The 20,866-nt window shown below is 33.7% G+C and overlaps 1 protein-coding gene across 6 annotated transcripts; it reads right to left on the bottom strand.

Moving 5' to 3' along the window:
- Positions 1 to 142: 142 nt before the first annotated feature.
- NAD-ME1 (NAD-dependent malic enzyme 1) lies at positions 143 to 20,080 on the bottom strand. 6 transcript variants are annotated; one of them, XM_088123562.1, is made up of 25 exons: positions 19,707 to 20,080; positions 19,515 to 19,626; positions 18,842 to 18,965; positions 16,303 to 17,866; positions 16,131 to 16,181; positions 15,204 to 15,960; positions 14,173 to 14,384; positions 12,893 to 12,989; positions 11,996 to 12,114; positions 11,318 to 11,485; positions 11,047 to 11,175; positions 9,269 to 9,329; positions 8,567 to 8,670; positions 8,378 to 8,461; positions 7,886 to 7,992; positions 7,453 to 7,564; positions 6,173 to 6,286; positions 4,848 to 4,913; positions 4,257 to 4,329; positions 4,066 to 4,152; positions 3,166 to 3,220; positions 2,998 to 3,069; positions 1,147 to 1,209; positions 946 to 1,060; positions 143 to 340 (listed from the first exon to the last, which is right to left on the bottom strand). In XM_088123562.1, the coding sequence occupies exons 7-25, from the start codon at positions 14,350 to 14,352 to the stop codon at positions 266 to 268; spliced, it is 1,881 nt and encodes a 626-aa protein (XP_087979688.1). In that variant the 5' UTR covers positions 14,353 to 14,384; positions 15,204 to 15,960; positions 16,131 to 16,181; positions 16,303 to 17,866; positions 18,842 to 18,965; positions 19,515 to 19,626; positions 19,707 to 20,080; the 3' UTR covers positions 143 to 265. The 6 variants fall into 6 exon arrangements, with proteins under 6 accessions (XP_087979688.1, XP_087979689.1, XP_087979690.1 ...); XM_088123563.1 differs by having other exon boundaries at positions 17,589 to 17,866; XM_088123564.1 differs by having other exon boundaries at positions 15,204 to 16,181; positions 17,589 to 17,866.
- Between the last annotated feature and the right edge of the window lie 786 nt (positions 20,081 to 20,866).

Here is a 20,866-nt window from a genome sequence, read left to right as displayed (position 1 = left end):
AGCCGAAGAAATTGATCCAACAAATTGATCGCACCTGGAAATTTTATTAAAATCGATATCATACAACAAATAGCCATAATTCATAATAAATATAAATGCTACCAAATTACCAACCCTGAAGATATTGGCAAAAGATGGATCATGAATATAAACAACTCCTCTGAACTTTATTATGGCTATCAAATTCAGAAGCAAATGAACAATCGTGCGGCATTATAGACAGTTACATGAAATGATATTGTTATTCTGTTCTTACTAAGATCGATCAATCCTGATCGTAAACTAGTGTCGGGTATTCCGGATTCCACATGTTGTTCTTCACAAATTCCAAAATTTGCTCCTGAAAAAAAAGGAAAAAAAACCGTGAAATTTGGAGGTAAAAAGTTGGAGCTTTACTCCCTTATACACTAAGGCACTTGCAGCCCCTCCAAGGCCCAAAACCGAGAGACATCGAAGATTTGTGGTATTAAACACATCCGAAAATTTGAATTTGAGATCTCTAAGTCGGTACAAGCAAGAGATTCTCAGCCTTTGCCAATAGAAGCGGCCCCTTATTACACCATAACGATACTCTTGAATTACAATTTGCATTACATTATGAAAATCATATCACCAAACAAGTAAACTCCCAAGTGGCATCCTGTTCTTCAACAATAGTTTTTAACTTCTATCTTCATGGCAAAATGCAAAAAGCACGCAACACTATAGTATCTATCGTTTCCTTGTGTTGGATGTTAAGATTGGAAACTCCGACCTCAAGGAAAGGAGTTAAAAAATACTTTTACCTATGTTGGCAACAGTATTTGTATTTTTTTTTATATTAAAAAATATAGACCATGCTCAGTGAACAATTTCTTGTTCCTTTTCATTTCATTGATGAAAAGTTGGACCATTACCGTTTTTGCGAGAAATATAATTAGAAAATTTTCAAAAACTATGATATACCTTGTTAAATTTTCGGAGCTCTCGAGCATCTATGCCCCGATATCCTTCTGCAAGATCCTCTTCTATGGCTTCCATAATAACAGCGGCTGCAATTTCCTTTGTAATATCACGGATGCTACAAACATAGAGACCCTCGTGAAACTTCACACTTACTCATCTCCATAAGCGTAAAAAAATTAACATCAAATAAAGATGGCTCACCTAGAAATTGATGGGTAAATAACTCCTTTGAGGACTTCATCTTCACTCATATATGCAGCTAGGCTGTTGTTACAAATTTTTATTAAGAAGCCAACTTCCAAATGCGAAAAAATGAGAGAGCTCGCAAGTGCAAAACAAAAGAAAAGGAAAGCCCAGATAAAATGTACCAATACTATTCTAATGACGAAGTTAAACTTTTACCTTGTAAAAAAAAAAAAAAAAAAAAAAAAAAAAAAAAAAAATTATACTCCTCATGAACATTGTACGTTTTATCATAAACATGCTTTAAACTATTAGAATATAAAATTAGACATTCAATAAGCTGTTGAAAAACCTAACACTTCATAAATCCAACCTTCTTCTGGCGTGAAACTTGGCTGATATTGCCATGTCAGCAAATGAGTTTACTTGGTTTACTTAATTCTCTACTGCCAGCAATGATAAATACCTTGTGCACACACGCCAAAAGGTAAAATGGTCTATATGTCCAATCCTAAGAGTTATCGAGAAGTCTCGAATGATTAACAATTTGGGAAGTTCTCGAATCCCAATTTCCATTTGCATTTTTCATCTCACAGAAAACAAAAATCTTCGAAGTTTGTGCATTATATCTTGGATCCATTCCTAAAACCCAGCCCCACCAGGCAGTTAGGTTCTTATAAAGTTATCAATATCGAAATTGTTAAGCAAATAAGCACACACATAGTTCTCTCTTGAACCCCTCCCCACATAGGTGGGAAATACCAAGAACATAGATGCTTGATTAAGCACAACATAATGTATAAATTGACGAGAAGCAGAGAAAGTAGGGTCAGGTTTTAAAATGAAGAAGCTAACTACTCGTTCTCAACTGAACTAGTTTCCCTCACTTAGATCCTTAATTTCCCAAAGAATGAAGCTTTTCTTCCAATACACAGGCGTCCTAGCCAGGTCCGTTGGACTGACAAATACACAAATAAGAGATACATTCTAAGGATGACAAGGTGTGTATTATAAAATTTCTCTAGCAAATTTTGATGGAAGTGGAGGTTGCTATTCCTTCCAACATCAGAAGGAGATTTGGCATCAGAACTCAGAAGTGTACGAGAAAAATAAGTTTTCATTTGAACCCTCATCCTGGGGAGTTAAGAAAAAGATCAAGCTAGACCTATCTCCAAGGTGGTGCACATAGTGTAAAAAAGATTGAAAAGATGTTAATCGTTTGTTTTTAACAAAATCCTTTTTCCCATGGACTTTGGCAGAAGTAATCTATTGAAATACAATTCCTTGAAGATATTCGTACTGAATTTGTCTCGTGGTCATCATTTTTTGTACTAGGCTGAAATTTTCCCGACATAAATGTTAATGGATCTAGTTAGCAACAAATTTGGTTTGAAAGAAATGGACAAATTATTTAAGGAATAAAAGACACTTTACGGAACGTTCGGATACTATCTGACTTTTGGGCCCTAGACTCTTGTATTCTAAACGAACTGTAATTACTCCCTCTATTTTATGTTTTTTTTTAATTAGGAGCTGGAGCTTTATTCCCTTATATCCAGAGGCACCCGCACCCACCCCAAGGCGTATGCCAATTTAAGCATGCTCTTTTAACTCCCTTCTTTGACTAAGTTTGGGAGCATTTCCGTGTGGATAAAACTTTTTGGTGAAACTTTTCTTCTAGAAAAAACCAATGTCTTTTTCAATCAATGAGTTCTTTCTCACTACTGCTCTTACCAAGTCCTTAAGGTTAAAGCTAACAACAAAACGTTACACTATGCTATATTGCAAAATGACCAAATTTTATCATCATAAAATTCTAGAGACTGTTCCTTCGAAATTTGCATCAACATGAAAGTATAGGAACCTTACCACTCAGCAGCAGCCTGTAGCATGCCATCGGATATGATAGGAGAGCCAGATAGAAGAGTACCGAGCCCAATACTACACAAACATTCATCCACACACATTATAAACCTCAAATATCATTAAAAACATTTCTCTTTATCACCATTACAATGCACAACTTGATAAACTAACCCTGGGAAAAGATACATGTTGTTTCCTTGGTTGCAGTGGCCAATATGACCATTCCCTGAGGAATATTTATATAAAATTTTCAGTAAGTCTTTGAAATTATATTAGAACAATTTCTAAAATACCTCGAAAGGAAAACATATTTTAATATATCAAACTCGTAGAAATTGAATAACATTAAAGGTTGTTCTCTAGCATGGAAATAATAAGAAACACATTTCATAATTTATGAACAAAAAGAAGACAGAAGAGTCATGAGAGAACGACTCACCAAATTTTAGTTACTACTAACAATAATCATTATTGTTATCACGATGAAGAAACATTATTATAATTATTATTATTGTAACTATAACTCACTAAAGTCTCTCTCCTTGATTTGTTTTCCAATTTTAAGAAAAAAATTGCACAAAGAAGAAACATATTTTCAAAATAATTTCTCAAATTATTGATGCATAATGGAAAATGGGAGGTTACTTACTGCTAAAAGTTAGTTGAAAGAAAAACACTACTCCCACCCACAGTAAATGCTGAAAGCTTAGTCATTAAATAAAGTCCAAATAAGATGCAAAACTTACTTTCCATCTCTTGGAAAAAATATAGGGATTTAAAGATGGATGTTAACTGAAACAGGATGGCAAGCTAAATATCATTTGATAGAGTCCCCCAATTTGATTTGCTAGTTTCAAGAAAATAATGCAACAAAAAATTTCCTGTATTCTTGCTAAACTTTTACTTATTTTCTAACACCTCAAGAAGAAAAAAGAAAACAGATCCTTTCGAAAAAAGAAAAAGGAAAACAGATCTGAGAATTTTAGAAACATAACTGTTCCTTGTTTTAATTGTCCTGAAAAGGAAATGAAAGCATTAAAGCATATGATACATTACATTTATTTTACGTACCAAAATCAACATCCTTGAATGGGCTTCCGCTCGCAAATATAATGTTTTCACCCAAGATTGAGAATGCTTGTTCAGGAGTGCACTCAGCTACATAAGATGGTAAAACAAGTTGCAAGGATTACCAACCAGTTGACGGGCAAGATTTGTGACCTATTAACAGGTAGAGAGATTCATAGATTGTACAACTGTACCATTTGTTGTAGGATTGGACATCGCAAAGATGGCAGGTCTTGTTGCTGTTGATTGTTTAAGAGCCTCTAATACCTAAAGACATGTTGTATAAAAAGAGTAAATTGCACAAGTTCCACGTTTGGACGATCCTTTATTATCCCTTGATACCAAAATTATACACAAGATAACCAATTCAATTATGTTTTCATTCCTTTGGAATTTGGCCTTTTCTACTTCAACTATGCTTACTTTTTCCCTTTCTTTTTTATTTTAATAATTTTATTCCCTTCCATCATTCTTAATCTCCATAGGTTTGCTTTAAGAATCTAACCCAATTTCTAATTAAGTGAAAGGTAAGAAATAAATCAAATTAGTTTTTTCTTAATCAAAACTGCTTGTGAAATCTTCAAGAAAACAAATTCTTTTCCCCCCGCCATCTCCATCCAATTTTGTAGGTACGTATGGTGTTTGAATCATAGAGATCTAACCCACAATTAGGCACAAATAACTGAAAGTACAGTCAGTTTATCATCTCCTGAAAAAAATATGTATTAAGGCAATAAAAGAGTAGTGACCAAGAATATATTTGTATCCAGAACCATGCGTAATACCTCCTTTGTGAACAATCCACCAACTGCAGACAATCCAAGAAGTACATCAGGCTTCACTTGTTGCACCTATTATTATCATTTTCAAGGAAATAACAGAAAATCAAAATATGACCCATAGTGGGATTATAGTAAAATATGATCCATATTGGGACTGTAGTATTAAAAAAATCACACATAAATAATTTAATACAACGATTTACAAGTTCAAAACATTGAAGTCTAATGTGTTAAAAGTGCATGTATACATTCATGGAACAAAAACTTTTATATCTGGGTCACTCCTTGCTGGCTCAAGTAGTCAATGAGAGCCAAAGTAAATAGTAAAGGACTCAGAGGGAATGAGTTCAAACCATGGTGGCCACCTACCTAGGATTTAATATTCTACGAGTTACCTTGTCAACCAAAATTAGTAGGGTCAGACGGTTGGCCCGTGATTAATCGAGGTGCGCGCAAGCTGGCCCGGACACACAGATTCATAAAAAAAAAAAAAAAAAAAAAAAAAAAAAAAAAAAAATCAGTGTCACTCCTTGCACTATACTCATGGCCCATCCCCTCTAATCCCACGTTTTAAGTTATTGATTTTCAACTTGGGGCCTGAACCCAAGACGTCGACCGTAGAGGGTTCCAATCCAAAAATTCCAAGCCCTGGCCACCAAACACCCTTTGGAGGTAGGTATTCATTAGTGGGAATTTTTAGTTAATGAAAATCAAGCTTCTATCGAAGAAAAGATTAAACAAAACAAAAGGCCGTACAATACAACAACCCAACAAAGGAGCTAAAACACAAACTGAACTCAAGATGAAAAAAGAGGGTTCCAATCCGAAAGAATAAGGACTAAAGTATAATTTAAAAAATCCTTAGAAATAGATGCCTACAGAGGCATATTAAACCCTGCAATGGACCAAATATCCTACCAGGACCTCTCAACACCTTTGAAAATTCTTATATTCCTCTTAAGCCAAATGCTTGATAAGTCTGTGAAAAAAATAACACGTCAAAGACTACAGCCCTTGTGACAAAAAGGTGGATGAAACAGCACCTCTTCCATTATTGTATGCGTCAAATCATTAGTGCTAAATTGAAACAAACATTTACATCCAACAATGAAATTATGTTGCCTCAAAAGATTAGATTGCAGTATTTTCCTACAACTATTTGAAGTTTTTTTTTAACAAGATACGAATCCTACAACTATTAAAGTTATTCACTCAAATCCCACCTTTTTGAACAACTTCCAATTTCTAAATGTCAACGCCAAAACAAAGACATAATTACTCTATGCTCGCTATAAGCTATTCCTAAGAAGTATGGAAAGTTTACAAACCACTTCCACTAGACTTGCACCTTCCCTCAGTCCTTGACGTTTAATTTCTTTGGCCTTCCTTGCAAATGGACTTGCATCTTGATCAATGCTTTCCCGTTCCTCTGTGATCAAACCCTGGCAAAACAAGAAAACGATTAACAAATATAGGAAAAGTTTGATTCCACATCACTCAGGTGCAATTGTCATCCCAGAACAGCAAACATGATAAAACAACATCTAAGAGTATCATGGACATAATCTTAAACACGGAAGATTATTGCAACTAACCATGAAACATTCCTGCACAGGAGAACGTTTGCTGAACTCATCACACAAAAAGTATAGCTCATAAGTCTAAAATATGTTGATAAACCAAATAAAAATATATAAACGTGAGAATAATTCCCACTAGGATACATACAGTTCTACATACTAGAGATTCAACTTCATGAAATTTTGTCTCTTATAAGAAAAAGATACTTCGTGTTTTACATTATTTGCATAATAAGTCCATAATTTCAATTCTAATTCGAGTAAAATAATCAATTTGCCTAATTGGACTTAAGTTAGTTTAAAGAGATAAGCAGTAAGCACGATTAACATTTTAAGAGTAACATAACCATATGCCATTTTGCCATAATGACATAAGATAGGCATCTTAGTAAATAAGAAAACATGTATTCTTTTTAATGGAAAACAAATAAAATTAATAAACGAATTGTACAAAAAAGTTGAAGCCAAAAAAAAAAGAAGAAGAAGAAGAAAGCATGTAATGTGTATATATATAACCCCTAAACTTATTTTGATGGGATTATGATTTATTATTACCAAAAACCCACCAAGTAACCAATGCCCATCTTCCCAAACTAGAAATATTGCCTAACCTACATCATTTGATAGTCTAAAAACTCATGAGTTATTCAGTGCACTAAATAGGTAACAGGTATAACTCCAAGAGTTTTTAAACTCATGGCCAAAGGCTTTTAACCACTATGTTCAACCCTTGGTTCTTTTACAATCACGTAAAATTTAGAACATTTAGCATAATCTCATAATTCATATGAACATTGAGAATCAAAATCCAAATTTTAAAAAAATGTTGGATAAAAAAGTATAGAAGGCCATTAAAAACTTCAGGCATGTAGGCAAAAATGAACTTTCATTCTCCCCCAAAAAAATCATGAAGTCGCAAGGTTGCGAGTATAAAAGATCAAAAGCAGTTCTGTAATAAATTTACTATTAGCTTTTATAGATAAAAACTTTTAGCTTCAGAATTTTAAATATGAATAAAGATTGATCACCTGGGCATCTACCACCCAAAATTGACTTCTAGCGGCCTCAAATGCTGATTCATTGTTTCCCAACATCCTTGCCATGGTTTTCCTTGCCGCATTTAGAACCCCAATTCCTGCACTGCATCATTAAAAGAAATAAGTCGAAACTTAAGTTTTACCACACCGACTAAAAATTTTAAGTGTACTAGTGTCAATTGTTGATATGGTAAGTGAAAATTTACAACCTTCACAGAAATCGAGTCAAAAGAAGAGCAAGATTATATGGTTAAAAGTTTCATATGCTTAACAATGTAGCTTAGAATAAAGCTCAAAACTACTTTTTGTATGTTTCTCTAAAAGAAACAGATCCTGGGGACTATCAACAGTATAATCATACGAAATTATAAATTTTATCCTTCCATCTTATAATGCTGGATAACACTGCTAGGAATGCAACTACCTTCCAGCACCAGCAACAACAATTTTTTGCTTTGGAAAGTCGATCATCGGCCTTCCTTGTGCTCTCACGGCTCCTAAAAGTCCGGCAATAGCAACTCCTGCCGTTCCCTAGAGAAAATTTTACATTATATTGTTAGTGTTAGATGATCATGATCTGTGATGTTCAGCAATGAAGTGTAGCTTTTAGAACTAAAATGCCACTCTAATTTAGCCAACTTATGTTACACCATCAAACTCTACACAAAAATATATTATCATATAAACAAGGCAGTATATTCTATAGCCACCATAAAGTTTCAACAAAAATATGCATAAATTAAGAACATGCTAATCTAAAAAGCTAAAAATTCAAGAAAGAAAATCTCATACAAATCTAGATAAGTTGATATATTAGAATAGTACAAGGCATCAGGGTAAACAAAGAAATACTATAGGAAAAGAAAAGAAAGAAAGGAAACACCAAGAAGCAGAATGAGGGGACACAAAGGAAAACCTGGACGTCATCATTAAACATTCTATAGGTATTTCTGTATCGTTGCAATAACTTGAATGCCCATTTGCTTTGGAAATCTTCAAACTGTTGAACAATTGTTAAGTAGTTATTGCAATAATTTTAAAAACATAATATAAAATACGAAAAGGATAAAATCTAATTATTTGACCAAAGTAGCAATCTAGTTACTTGAACAATAACATGTGGCCAGCGAGTAAATACAGCCTCCATGAATTCGTCAACAATGGCCAAATATTCATCACCATCCAATCGGTGCTCTTGCAATCCCAAATCTACAAAAAAGAATCAATTCAAAATTCTATACCAATAAAAATCAATAGCTAAAGCATGGAAGTATGAACCCGACATTGCATTAAAAATGTTGTTGGGTGTTTAAAGATGTTATTTCATGAAAAGTTGAAAACTACACCTAACAAAAGGGTATCAAGTATTTTTTAGAGGTTTCGAGGATGATAATTCTTCATGAAAACAATATTACAATTTTTAGACATGATAGGATTGAAATAGTTGTAGTCAAACTCATTTTGAATGAACATAGTCCCCATTATGTGTAAGCTTGAGTAAATCACCTCATTGCAGTATCAGTGTCAGTATCAGGTAAATTTTATATGATGGTTAAAACATGGAACATTCATGAAGTCATGCAGCAGCTTTTTTACAGCATTTTGTGCTCATTATCCCTCAAACATGAGGCAAGTACAGGTATTTCTCTTAAATATACCAAGTAAAAAATATTTATATAGATTATAAACGATTGGCATCAAAATGCGAATTAAGTTTTGTTATTATTATTAAAAATCAAACTTTCATGACAATTTTTAAAAATGAGGATTTAGCACATTATCTGCCTAATAGTGTAGAAGCACTTACATAAGGGGTCCTTCAGCAACTTTTCATTATTGGTCCCAACATCAATCATGACTGGAAGCACCTATTGTGACATGCAAGAAGAAAGTTCCATTGCTTGTTAAGTTACAAAGAATAGCAAACAATGAAAAGGCATCTATCTAAAGACAATTAAAAAATTATAGTTTAAATAATAAACCAAACTTAAAATAATCTCAAGAAAGCTTGTTTCTTTGAATTGGAACTTTGTGGTAGGACTATGCATTCTAGGTCATTCTCAAAGAAATTAGTAATTTCTAATCTAATTCATACACCAATACTATAGTATTTTACCGAACTCTGACTACTGCACCCATTCTCAAATTACTTAGTCATTCACATTCTGGGATCCATGTGAGCAAACTTCCCCCACAAATCCATAATTAAGCTACCACCACAGAACATTTCGGATGTAAAATATCCCAAACAAAATGCACACCAAAAAAAACTGTGTATTCAGATTTTAAAATAAACATTACCAATTTTAAGAAAATATTCATGAACCAGATTTTCTTTCTTTTATTTTGTTTTCTTTCTTTAATAAGAAACAGAATTATCATGAACCAGATTTTTTTTTATATCCGTGAGTGTCCGGACCAGCTTACGCACACCTCGACTAATCTCACGGAGCAACTGCCTGACCCAACAATATTTGGTGCCGGGAAACACATAGGAATTACTAATTAATTGATTAGGTCTAATCTTGAAAGAATATAAATCTCAAACGCAAAGGGAATCCATCATAAACAACCCATAACTTGTACAGGACAATTTTTATAGTGTTTGGTAATCAAAGCAATTAACCTCGTCTATATTGTTTTTTTCCTCAACTTCTTGCCAATTAGGCATTTTATGTGATATTAATAAGGATTTCCCTCGGCATCCCAGCGTTCACCGCGTTGTGGAAAGTGAGGATCCCAAAGAAGATAAAATTTTTCGTGTGGCAGGTCTTACTTGGGAAAGTAAACACCATGGATCGTATTCAAAAGAGCTTGGTCGCTTGCTTGGGGCCACATTGGTGTGTTCTTTGTAAGCAGGATTCCGAGGATCTTGATCATATCTTATGGCAATGCCAGTATTCCCAGAGAATTTGGGGTCGGTTCTTTGAGTTGGTTGGTATTTCTCGGGCTCGTCACAGAGAGTGGGGTTCGATGGTGGAGGAAGTGCTTATGTCCTCTCCTTTCCGTGAGAAAGGGAGTTTCCTTTGGCAGGCGGGTTTCTTTAGGATCATGTGGGGGATTTGGTTGGAGAGAAACAATAGAATTTTTAGGGGGGTGGAAAGAGAGTGGGAGTCTGTCTGGGACCTCATAAGGTTTAATGTTTCCTTACGGGGGTCTGTTTCGAAATTGTTTTGTAACTATCAGTTAAGTCATATTCTTTTGGATTGGAGGCCCTTCCTTTAGTTTGGCTTCCCTCTTTAGGGCTTTGTTTTTGCATGCCCGTGTACATCCGTTTGTTTTCATTATTCTCAATGAAAAGTTTGGTTTCTTATAAAAAAATAATAATAAATAAATAAATAAGGATTACATCTCTAAGGGCCTGCCTCCAGCATGCATGAAAGAGAGAGAGTGAAATAGCATTCGAGTGGATGCCATGTTAATTACAATTAAATTCTTTACGAAATCTTATATTGCCTTGTTTAATCATTTTTTGAACATGAATAAAAGTTTCTGAACCAAATAATTAATTCCTAAACATAACTAGCTACTTGGTAATTGTGCTCAGGGAACTAAACAATAAGAAATCGAGAAGCAAGAACCTACCCTTTGAGGATTTATCCCAGCAGCAGCAACATACAAATCCAGCTTCCCAATTGCAATTCCAATCCCCTGAACTCCAAGATCTCCAAGACCTAATATTCTACTTCCATCTGTAACAACAATCATATCAACCTGCCAAAAAAAAATGTTGCATTCAATTTACTCAATAAATTGAGTTCTATTCCTAAATGTCATTACCATTTGGACTCTGTGAACAATTTGAAATGATACTATGACTTGTATGTTTTGATTATCAAAGATACATGAAGAAAACCTGGTCAGCAGGCCAATTATAAACCATAGACATCATTTCTCCACGATCGGCTGCACTGAAATACATTCCCCTTGGTCTTCTAAACAAGCCACTATAATTCTGGCAAACGAGACCTACTGTTGGCGTGTATACAATTGGTGCATACTCCTCAATGTGAGCAATCAAAACCTATTACAGTCACATTTGATACAAATCGTCAGAAAAACAACGGCATTCATTAAAGAATATGACAGTGCAAAAAAAACTATATTACAATATAAGTATAATAGATGTACGCCAAGAAGTGAAAGAATGTGAAAATTTGATATTTCTCAAGTTTTCAATAATAGTTTAAATGGTAATGGATGACCAACTTTAAAACTGAAGCATTTCAAATCAATGGTGAAGTTTATTTTGTCAACAGTAGAGGGATGCAAGATATCATCAAACGCATTTTGCAGACAATTTCATCGATTTCTTAAAATTTTGCGGTATTAATTACCTCTCCCTTGAAAAAAGCAAGGTGCATGGGATTTCTTACTCACTAGAGCAAACATAAGAAAACAGAATAACCTAATGAAAATGTATTTGATTCCATGAAAAAAACGTCACTCCCGTCAGTGAGCATAACTCAGCCCTTAGCTTCACTTGATATAACAAGAATTTGCAAGTAAAAAAAGACAAGCAATCCTCACTCACTTTATAGTACATTGTCTCATTTCTATCATGCAATCTATTTAGAATTCGCCATTTGGCCAAAGCATTTGGATCTGATGGCCCATCTCTGGCTTGCACTTCAAGCCTCTTCAAGTCAACCACTGTAAATTAATCCATCCAACCAACTTAACTACTATATATAGAGTTAGGTAATGTAGATTGAAGTCACACAGATATTATTATTTAAATTTTAAAAGAAAAAGAAGTCATGATCCAACCTTAATGCTTGGAAAGAAATATCTCAGCATGCTAGGTAGGAGTTACAAGGAAACTGTTGTCCATTTCACAAATTCAAATACAAGATAAATTTAAATAACAAGATGAAAAAGTTGAAAGCTGTATATTATATAGAAGATAAATTTTAAATAATAGCAACGAGTTCAATAAAATGTAAATTTAGATATTATCTCTAAACTCAAGAAGAAATATAGTAAATAGTTGAGGTATGTTGCTCCAGTATTGTTGAAATCAATTCAGAGCTGCCATATTGGATGTGCACCAGGGACGCCAACAAGGATAATCTTGTTCAAGAACAAAGAGAGATTTTGATAACGACCATTTTAAATTTATGAATTATTCAACAAATATAAACATAAAATTAAACAAAAATAAAAGTAAGAAACACTGGAAGAATTTGAAAAAAGTAGAACACCATTTTCATTGTTGTCATGCTAGCACATTCTCTAAAGATAATTACACAACTGAAGCCACGTGTTAAGTAAAAGGATGCCATGTACAAAGTCGTTTCCAAAATCCAAAGTTAAAATATTCTAGTTTCCAGAGGTAGTACTAAGAAGTATTTCATAAATAGAGAAATATATAATAAATGGTCTTCAATTCCAAATGGCTCAACATAACGTTAAAATTTTAAAGACTTACTAAATCGTTCTATTTGCTGCTCTGAAGACACTACATTTGGTGGAAGAAGTCCTCGAAGATCAAGTCGGTCACGTTCTGTCATTGTAAAGGCTGTTCCCTACCATGATGATAAAAAACAAAAGAAATCTTAAATAACATGCATACCAAAGCAATACAAGAATCCAAACACTGATAAAACTAGCTTCCAATACATTATATACACTATTCCAATTACAATAATAATTCCAAATCTATTCTTCAAAGTAAGTCATCTCCCATTTTCCCATGAAATGAAGAAGCATGGAACACATTAGATGGAAGTTGGCTTCCGACAATACTTTATCTAGTATTTGGCAACAGAAATTTTTTCGTTTAACCATTATCAATAAATCAAAAATATGGTATATCAGTGGGTACAACATAATGGATCTGATTTTTTCCATATAATAAAGTTGTTGGAAGAAATAGGAAAATAGTTTCCTATGATATCTTTTAGAGATGCAAACTATACAAATTGACATTATAATGTTATTGAAGAAAAAGTGACAGATCGTGACAACTCTTAAGTTGGGTATCTGCCCAATCCTCTTCTATCACAGTACGTAAGAAGTTCAAAATATAGGAAAGTGTACTTTAATGTACGTACAAACATTGTACTATTAAGTATGCATGAATGTATGTAGATATGGACATACGTTACATATGCCATACCATATATGCATTTATGCTCATACTTAGTAGTGGCCAAAGATGCAGGAAGTCATTTCTACGAGATCAAATATATACCAAATGAGATAGCGTGCATAATTTTCGCTTACCTCCTCCTTTTTCCTCCGATAAAACATTGAGCAATGCTAATTAAATAAACAAATTGGAACACTGATTGAGAATTAAAATAAAAATCAGTGTTGACCACTTCTGCAGATAATTAAGAAAAACTTTATAGCCAATACATACTTAAATGGAATACTATGAACACAAATCTAACGACCTGGAATCGGCCGCCAACTTTATCGTGCAAACCCGGTAATCAGTACAACTTATAAAAGGAAGACATTCAATAAAGTATCCAATACTAACGTTTTCTTACTTACTTAGTTTTAGTAGAAATTGATTTGTTTGTTAAACAGTTTTCTAGTTACCATAGGTAATTCATAATCGAGAAGCTCTAAGCTACAATCAAATAATTAATCATTTCGGTTGGAAAAAACGATGCCGCTCCTACATCTAGCAAAGGGTGTCTTAGAGTGTGAATCAGACAACAAATGGGAGCGAAATGGAAAGAGCAGCGAAAGAATTACTTTGTTAAACCACGGATCGTGAAGAATATCGAGGCTCCGCTTATGAACAATGGTGGGACGATGGCCCTCGCTTGTGGTGAAGGATCTGGCATGTGCTAGCGCCGGAATACTGTTCGTCATCTGGTAGTGTAGCTTCAGCCGCTTCATCAGCGACGCAGAGAGAGAGTTCCACTTCGTCATAGAGCTCCACTTCTATGGCTTCTCCACGAAAACTGGAAAGATGCAGATGCAGATGCAGAGCAGCTCAGAGTAATATTGCGCGAGACTGAGAGAGAAAGAGGCGAGAGCGAAATTGATTTTTTTCTTTTTTTCTTTTTTGATAAAAAGGTATAGAATTATATTATCGTATAGCGATGTAATAAATTAGACGCAGAATAGTCAATAGAGGTAGGGACAAATATAGTTTCTCACACACAAAAGAAAAATGATGATGGTTGTTATATTCCAAAAATACATATAATATCTTCAATTTTACATTTAATGCATCAATAATTTCAAATTAAGCCATTTTATAAATAAATAAAAAAATTATTAAGTTTTGTACCTACTTATAAACACTCGAATACCCAACGCCCATAAAACATAACCCGCTCATCAATCAAACTTGACGCTCACCTGTCCTTTAACAAAATCTTTTTTTTTCCCTAATAGCATGCCCATATTTCTAAATATATTTTTTGAAAGATTAGTGGCATATTGACTTTTTGTAAATAAAAGTCAGTCATATCTTTTCTTATGAAATGATTTAATTGACCATTTTAATACATTGAAACTATTTGAGAAGAGAAACAAAAGGGTGGAAGTGTGAAATCGAAATTTTTAAAAATTATGACTTGTTTGATTTATTTAACCCTATGTATATGTATATATGTATGTGTGTATATGTTGATGTCGAAATTCGAACCACTAACATATTCAACCAAGTGGCGAGGTGCTCTACCAAATATCCTTCTACGCCTTAAGCTAATAATTGAGAGAGAGAGAGAGAGAAATGTGGACTTTAGTGATTTTTAGTAATGTGTATGCCTTACCTCCGAAATGGGGTGTCCTCCATAGGCATTTATAGGGAGGGGAATATTTGGGAAGGAACGTCTCGTGGTGGACCCCCCTCCCGTACTTCCCCTAACATGTCTTTGAAGGACCATCTTCACGCCGTGCCTATGCTCGATTTCACACACATAGGTTGGTACCTCCAAAGTTTAATCGATGATATATATGTCTTCTATTTGTAAGCTTGAATATATATATTAAGTATTTCAAGGATTACTATTTGGAAGATCCAGTTAAGTATTCAATATGAAGCTCTTGAAGCATAATAGAAATAAGAAAAGAAATTTGGTTCATTAAAAAAGAAGAAAAAAAAGTTATTTATGTTCATAGAAAACTCCAAATGAGGCAAATGTCTAATAAATAAGCTAAATTTCTGCTGGGTATTCCCTTGTTTAGTTCAACGATCCACACCAGTTTCTCCACTTCCTCCAGCCATTGATATATAAAGACATATCACTAAATTGGTAACATCAGTCACGAATTCATCTACTACTACAAAATGCTTAAATCAATTGCTGTGTAAGAAACAAGATAAGCTACTTTACATGTTGGTTAATCGGATCTATGACTGAATGTGTTATTTTTCAAATAATTGATTGCAAAACAACAAAAAGAGATTTGGGATCATTCAATAAAAGAAACAAACTCGTAAAGATGTATCAACTCTGACGTTATTGTCTGAACTGAAGAATTGAAGCCTTGAAATAAACGCCATTAATGCATGTGGCCCTCTTCCCCCTGCAATTTTAACAGTTCAAAACAAGAGAGAAGGGAATAGTAAGCAGAATGATAGTTTATGAATAAAGTATATAGAATAACTGGAATTTATTTTTCAATAATTAGTAAGGATCAAACCGACTAGGTCATTTGAAATTTAAAAAAAAAAAAAAGTATGGAGATCAGAATACCAACGCAACGTTCGGTGCAGCCGCAATTCGAGCCAGAAAATTTGTCCACCGCTGAAAACAATATTTCGCTGGTAATCCACAGGTTGATCGATAAATGAAAAAGATAATGAAATTCTGACGAATATGATCTCGTTAAATTCAAAATCCATTCAGAGACATCATATGATTTTACCGTCCAGTGTGCACGAACCTCCATCCGTAACTTCGAAGTGCGCAACAACAAAAAACTTAAAAACCGCAATGTCGTTGCAAAGTAGACAAACCACAATGGCGTTGCAATATCAGTGAGAAGACACTGTATTACAAATTGCTTAAAAAAAACTGTACAAAAACCCTAAAACCCCGAAAAAAGAACTAGCGAGAGAAAACTAAAATTCACATAATGAAACGGACACGAGAAAGGACAAGAAACAGAGCAACCTCTACTTGCAATGCAGAAGAACCACAACGGCGTGGAAAATTGCATCAGAACTTGCTAACCCTAATTTCCCACTGTGAAAAACTGAGATCCAGAGTTTGAAACAGAGAAAGCGTAGTAATTGATGGGAATGTATAAAAGCGAAGTAAGAAAATTTTGCTATTCATCCTATGCAAAAATGAAACATCGCTACTTAAAGTAATTATTTTCAGCGATGAGGCATGAAGCGGAAACCCTAAAAACCCTAGGGAGAGAATGTGAGATGCTAAGTGGGTGAAACAGAGAAGAGAACAAACGAAACACAGAGCAACGAAAGCCATTGAAGAAGAGCGGGAAGGAAAGCTGAATGTTACGCTATTTATAGAGGCATTTAATTTCGGACAACATACGCTACGCGGACTAGTTTCATGGGCTGCTGTTTAAAGCCCAGCCCATATTGCCAATTTCTCCGCATCGGCTTATGGGCTTTCCATATCGTACCTTCTCGGCCCATTAGACAAGCCCACAATTAACCTGTCCTATTTCCATTTTCATCCCATGTGATTTCCGTTTTTATTTTTTAACAAAATGTTGCTATTTTATATCACCAGGTGTCTAGTGTTTATATTTAATTTTTGCTTTTCTAAGCAGGTAATTAAATATTTATTGGCATGTTAGCATTTTCATTAATGTTTTCATATTTCCAATAATTCAACATCCACTATAATGTAAAAAGAAAAATTATTAGCTGTGAAAATGAGAATAAAGATTCCTAACATCTCCTAAATGTTTTATTAAATTTATACAAGTTACATCAATATAAATCTCATAATTGCGAAAAATAAAATTCATTAGATGAATGTAAACAAACACAAATATGTATAATATTTTAAAGAGAAAAAATAATAGTAAAACACAAAACTATAGCTATAAGAAACATGCTCCAAATCATCAAAACATAAGAAAAGACGAGCAGATTTCAGCCGGTTAATCCCTCATATTTCTTCTTGAAGAAATATCTTAAAATAAAAAAAAAAATAAACTTCAATGGTTGAACTTACACATTTTTAGAAGAGCAACCGACCAAAAGCTTTGATTAAGGAAGACCACATTAGGATTACCACTTCGCAGGAACGACTTCTGAAAGTCCAAATACTGGATGCAAAGAACATAACATCTGGCTCAATTATAAACCATAGACATCATTTCTCCACGATCGGCTGCACTGAAATACATTCCCCTTGGTCTTCTAAACAAGCCACCATAATTCTGGCAAACGAGACCTACAGTTGCTGTGTAATACAATTGCTGCATACTCCTCAATGTGAGCAATCAAAACCTATTACAGTCACATGTGACATAAATCATGACAAAAACAAATGCATCCATTAAAGAATATGACACTGCAAAAAAACTATATTACAATATAAGGATAATAGATGTCCGCTGAGAAAGTCAAACCATGTGAAAATTCGATATTTCTCAGTTTTCAATGGATGACCAACTTTAAAATTGAAGTGTTTCAAATCAATTGAGAAAATTGTATTTTGTCAACAGGAAAAGGATGGGAGATATCATCAAACCGCATTTTGTAGACAATGTCATCAATTTTTTAAAATTACTTGAGAAAAAAAGTAAGTATCGTAGGATTTCTTAAAAGAAAAAGTAGAATTCGTGATCAAACCTTAATTCTTGGAAAGAAATATCTCAGCATGCTATCTAGGAGTTAAAAGGCAACTGTTGTCCATTTCACAAATTCAAATACAAGATAATTTAAAGAACAAGATGCAAAAGTCGAAAGCTGCTCATTATAAATTTTCAGTAACAACGAGTTATAAAAGGTATAATTTAGATACTATCTCTAAACTCAAGAAGAAACACAGTAAACAGTTGAGGGTATGTTGCTCTAATATTATTGAAAGTAATTCAAGGCTGCCATATTGAACGTGCACCATGGATGACAACAAGGATAATCTTGTTCAATAACGAAGAGAGATTTTGATAACAGTAATTCCAAATTTATGAATTATTCAACAAATATAGACATAAAATTAAACAAGAATAAAAGTATGTAACACTGAAAGAATTCGAAAAAAGTAGAGCACTATTTTCATGCTTGTCATGCTCTCACACTCTCTGAAGATAATTACACAATTGAAGCCACGTATTAAGTAACAGGATCTCATGGAAGACGTTGTTTCATTCTTGTCCAGAGGTAGTAATAAGAAGAATATCATAAATAGAGAGATATATAATAAATGGTCTTCAATTCTAAATGGCTCTGCATAATAACATTAAAATCTTAAGAACTTACTGAATCATTCAATTTGATACACTGAAGACACTACATTTGGTGGAAGAAGTCCTCAAATGTCATCGTGAAGAAGTCCTCAAAGATCAAGTCAATGGCGTACTGTCATTGTAAAGGTTGTTCCCTACTATGATGATAAAGAACAAAAGAGATCAATAACGTGTACACCAAAGCAAATACAATAATCTAAACACTGATCAAATACGTTATATACAATATTCCAATTACAATAATAATTCCAAATCTATTCTACAAAGTAAATCATGGAGCACATTAGATGGAATTTGGATTCCGACAAAACTTTATCAGGCGCAACACAATGAATTGGATTACAATATAAGTATTTGAAGTTTTCAGAAAATACGGTATAGCAGCAGGCGCAACACAATGAATTGGATTCTTACCCTATGATAAAGTTATTGGAAGAAACAAGAAAATAGTTTCCTATGATGTCCTTTAAAGACGTGACCAAAAAAATTGGCATTATAAAGTTAATAAAGAAAAAATGACACAACATAAAATACTGTAAAAATGTAAGAGTTGGGTAGTTGCTTAAACCTCTTCTATCACAGTAAGTAAGAAATTCAAAAGTATAGGAAAGTGTACTTTAATGTACATTCAAACATTGTACTAATAAATATGCATAAATGTATCTACATAAGTAAGAAATTCATACCTCAATACTTAGTAGTGGCCAAAGATGAAGGAAGTCATTTCTACGAGATCAAACATACACAAAATTCTGGCAAACGCAAAGTGAGTGAAATTTATCCGTTCGTCCCACGATCCTGTGCACAGTTACACAATGTAAACCCTAATTATTGAAGGAAAAAAATTATCTGAAAATCGAAGATGAAATTGCTTATACCTACTGGGGAAAAGGCGAAAGAAAACATAGTAATCTCACAAGAACCACAATGGTGTTGGAATTGCCGTCAGTTCATGATGTATTTCATAAATTGCATCAAAGCATGACAGAGAAATCCTAGAAACCCTAGCGACAGAAGATAGAGATTCAGAGGCTGAAACAGAGTAGATAACCTGTGAGAAACAAAGAAAACGAAGCCGTTGAAGAAGGAGGACAGTGTATGGAAGAGAATCAATGAAAATTTCTCTATTTAGTGAAGTTCAGAGGATGAAGCATGATGCAGAAACCCTAAAACTGAGAAGAATGAGATTCAGAGGTTGAAACAGAGAAGAGATCCGATAAGAAAGAACAGAGAAAGCAAAGCCACTGAAGAAGGCGGGAAGTATATGAAACAGAATCAATGAAAATTTCGCGATTTATAGAAGCAGTTATGTACGCTACGCGGATTACACACGGTTTATTTCGTGGGCTTCTTTTTAAGCCCGATTTTGTTATGTCTGCAAAGCCCACGTTACAGCCCACTCGACCCCTTGGACTACCTCAATATCTATAACAGTAACCGTAAATTGTCATATTCACCCCCAATTTATTGGTGATTTTTTTTCGAAATGTGCTTTTTTTTTTTTTTTAAGTACAAAATTCGGGGATATGTGGATCCAACTTCCAAGCTAACGAGTATATGCCAATTAATTTATTTTAACTGAGGTATTAAATAACCGTCCATATGTGATTATTTTTGTGGATAGTTTTGTATTTTGAATACTTTGACGTCAATCAAAGTAGTTTCCTCTACATTTAATAATATGGACAATGTATACACATTTGTTAACATAATATTGTTAATGTTTGACAATTGAAATTTGAACTCAAAATCTTATGATCAAGCATAGATAGCTTAGATAGCCTTAACTAATTGAGTAATGTTTTTTTTTTAATTATCCAATTGAGTAATGCTGAAGTTTGCGTTGGACAATATTTATAATAGTTATTCTCACCACGTATGTTCCACCAATATTTCGTGCCACATTTATATAAATTTGATGACTCAAGAGAATTGAAGGGCATAAAAAGTATTTATATTAAAATATACCTAGATATTGAGATATATCTCCAACCAATTCCTTCTCCACATGTTGTACTCAATTAAAAAAAAAAAAAAA

Source organism: Momordica charantia (assembly GCF_013281855.1).
Source record: "Momordica charantia cultivar OHB3-1 chromosome 5 unlocalized genomic scaffold, Mcharantia_2.0 BLBB01000005.1, whole genome shotgun sequence".
In the NCBI taxonomy this organism is placed as follows: domain Eukaryota; kingdom Viridiplantae; phylum Streptophyta; class Magnoliopsida; order Cucurbitales; family Cucurbitaceae; genus Momordica; species Momordica charantia.
Note: the sequence above shows the minus strand (reverse complement) of the source record. Positions and strands in the feature narration are given on the sequence as shown.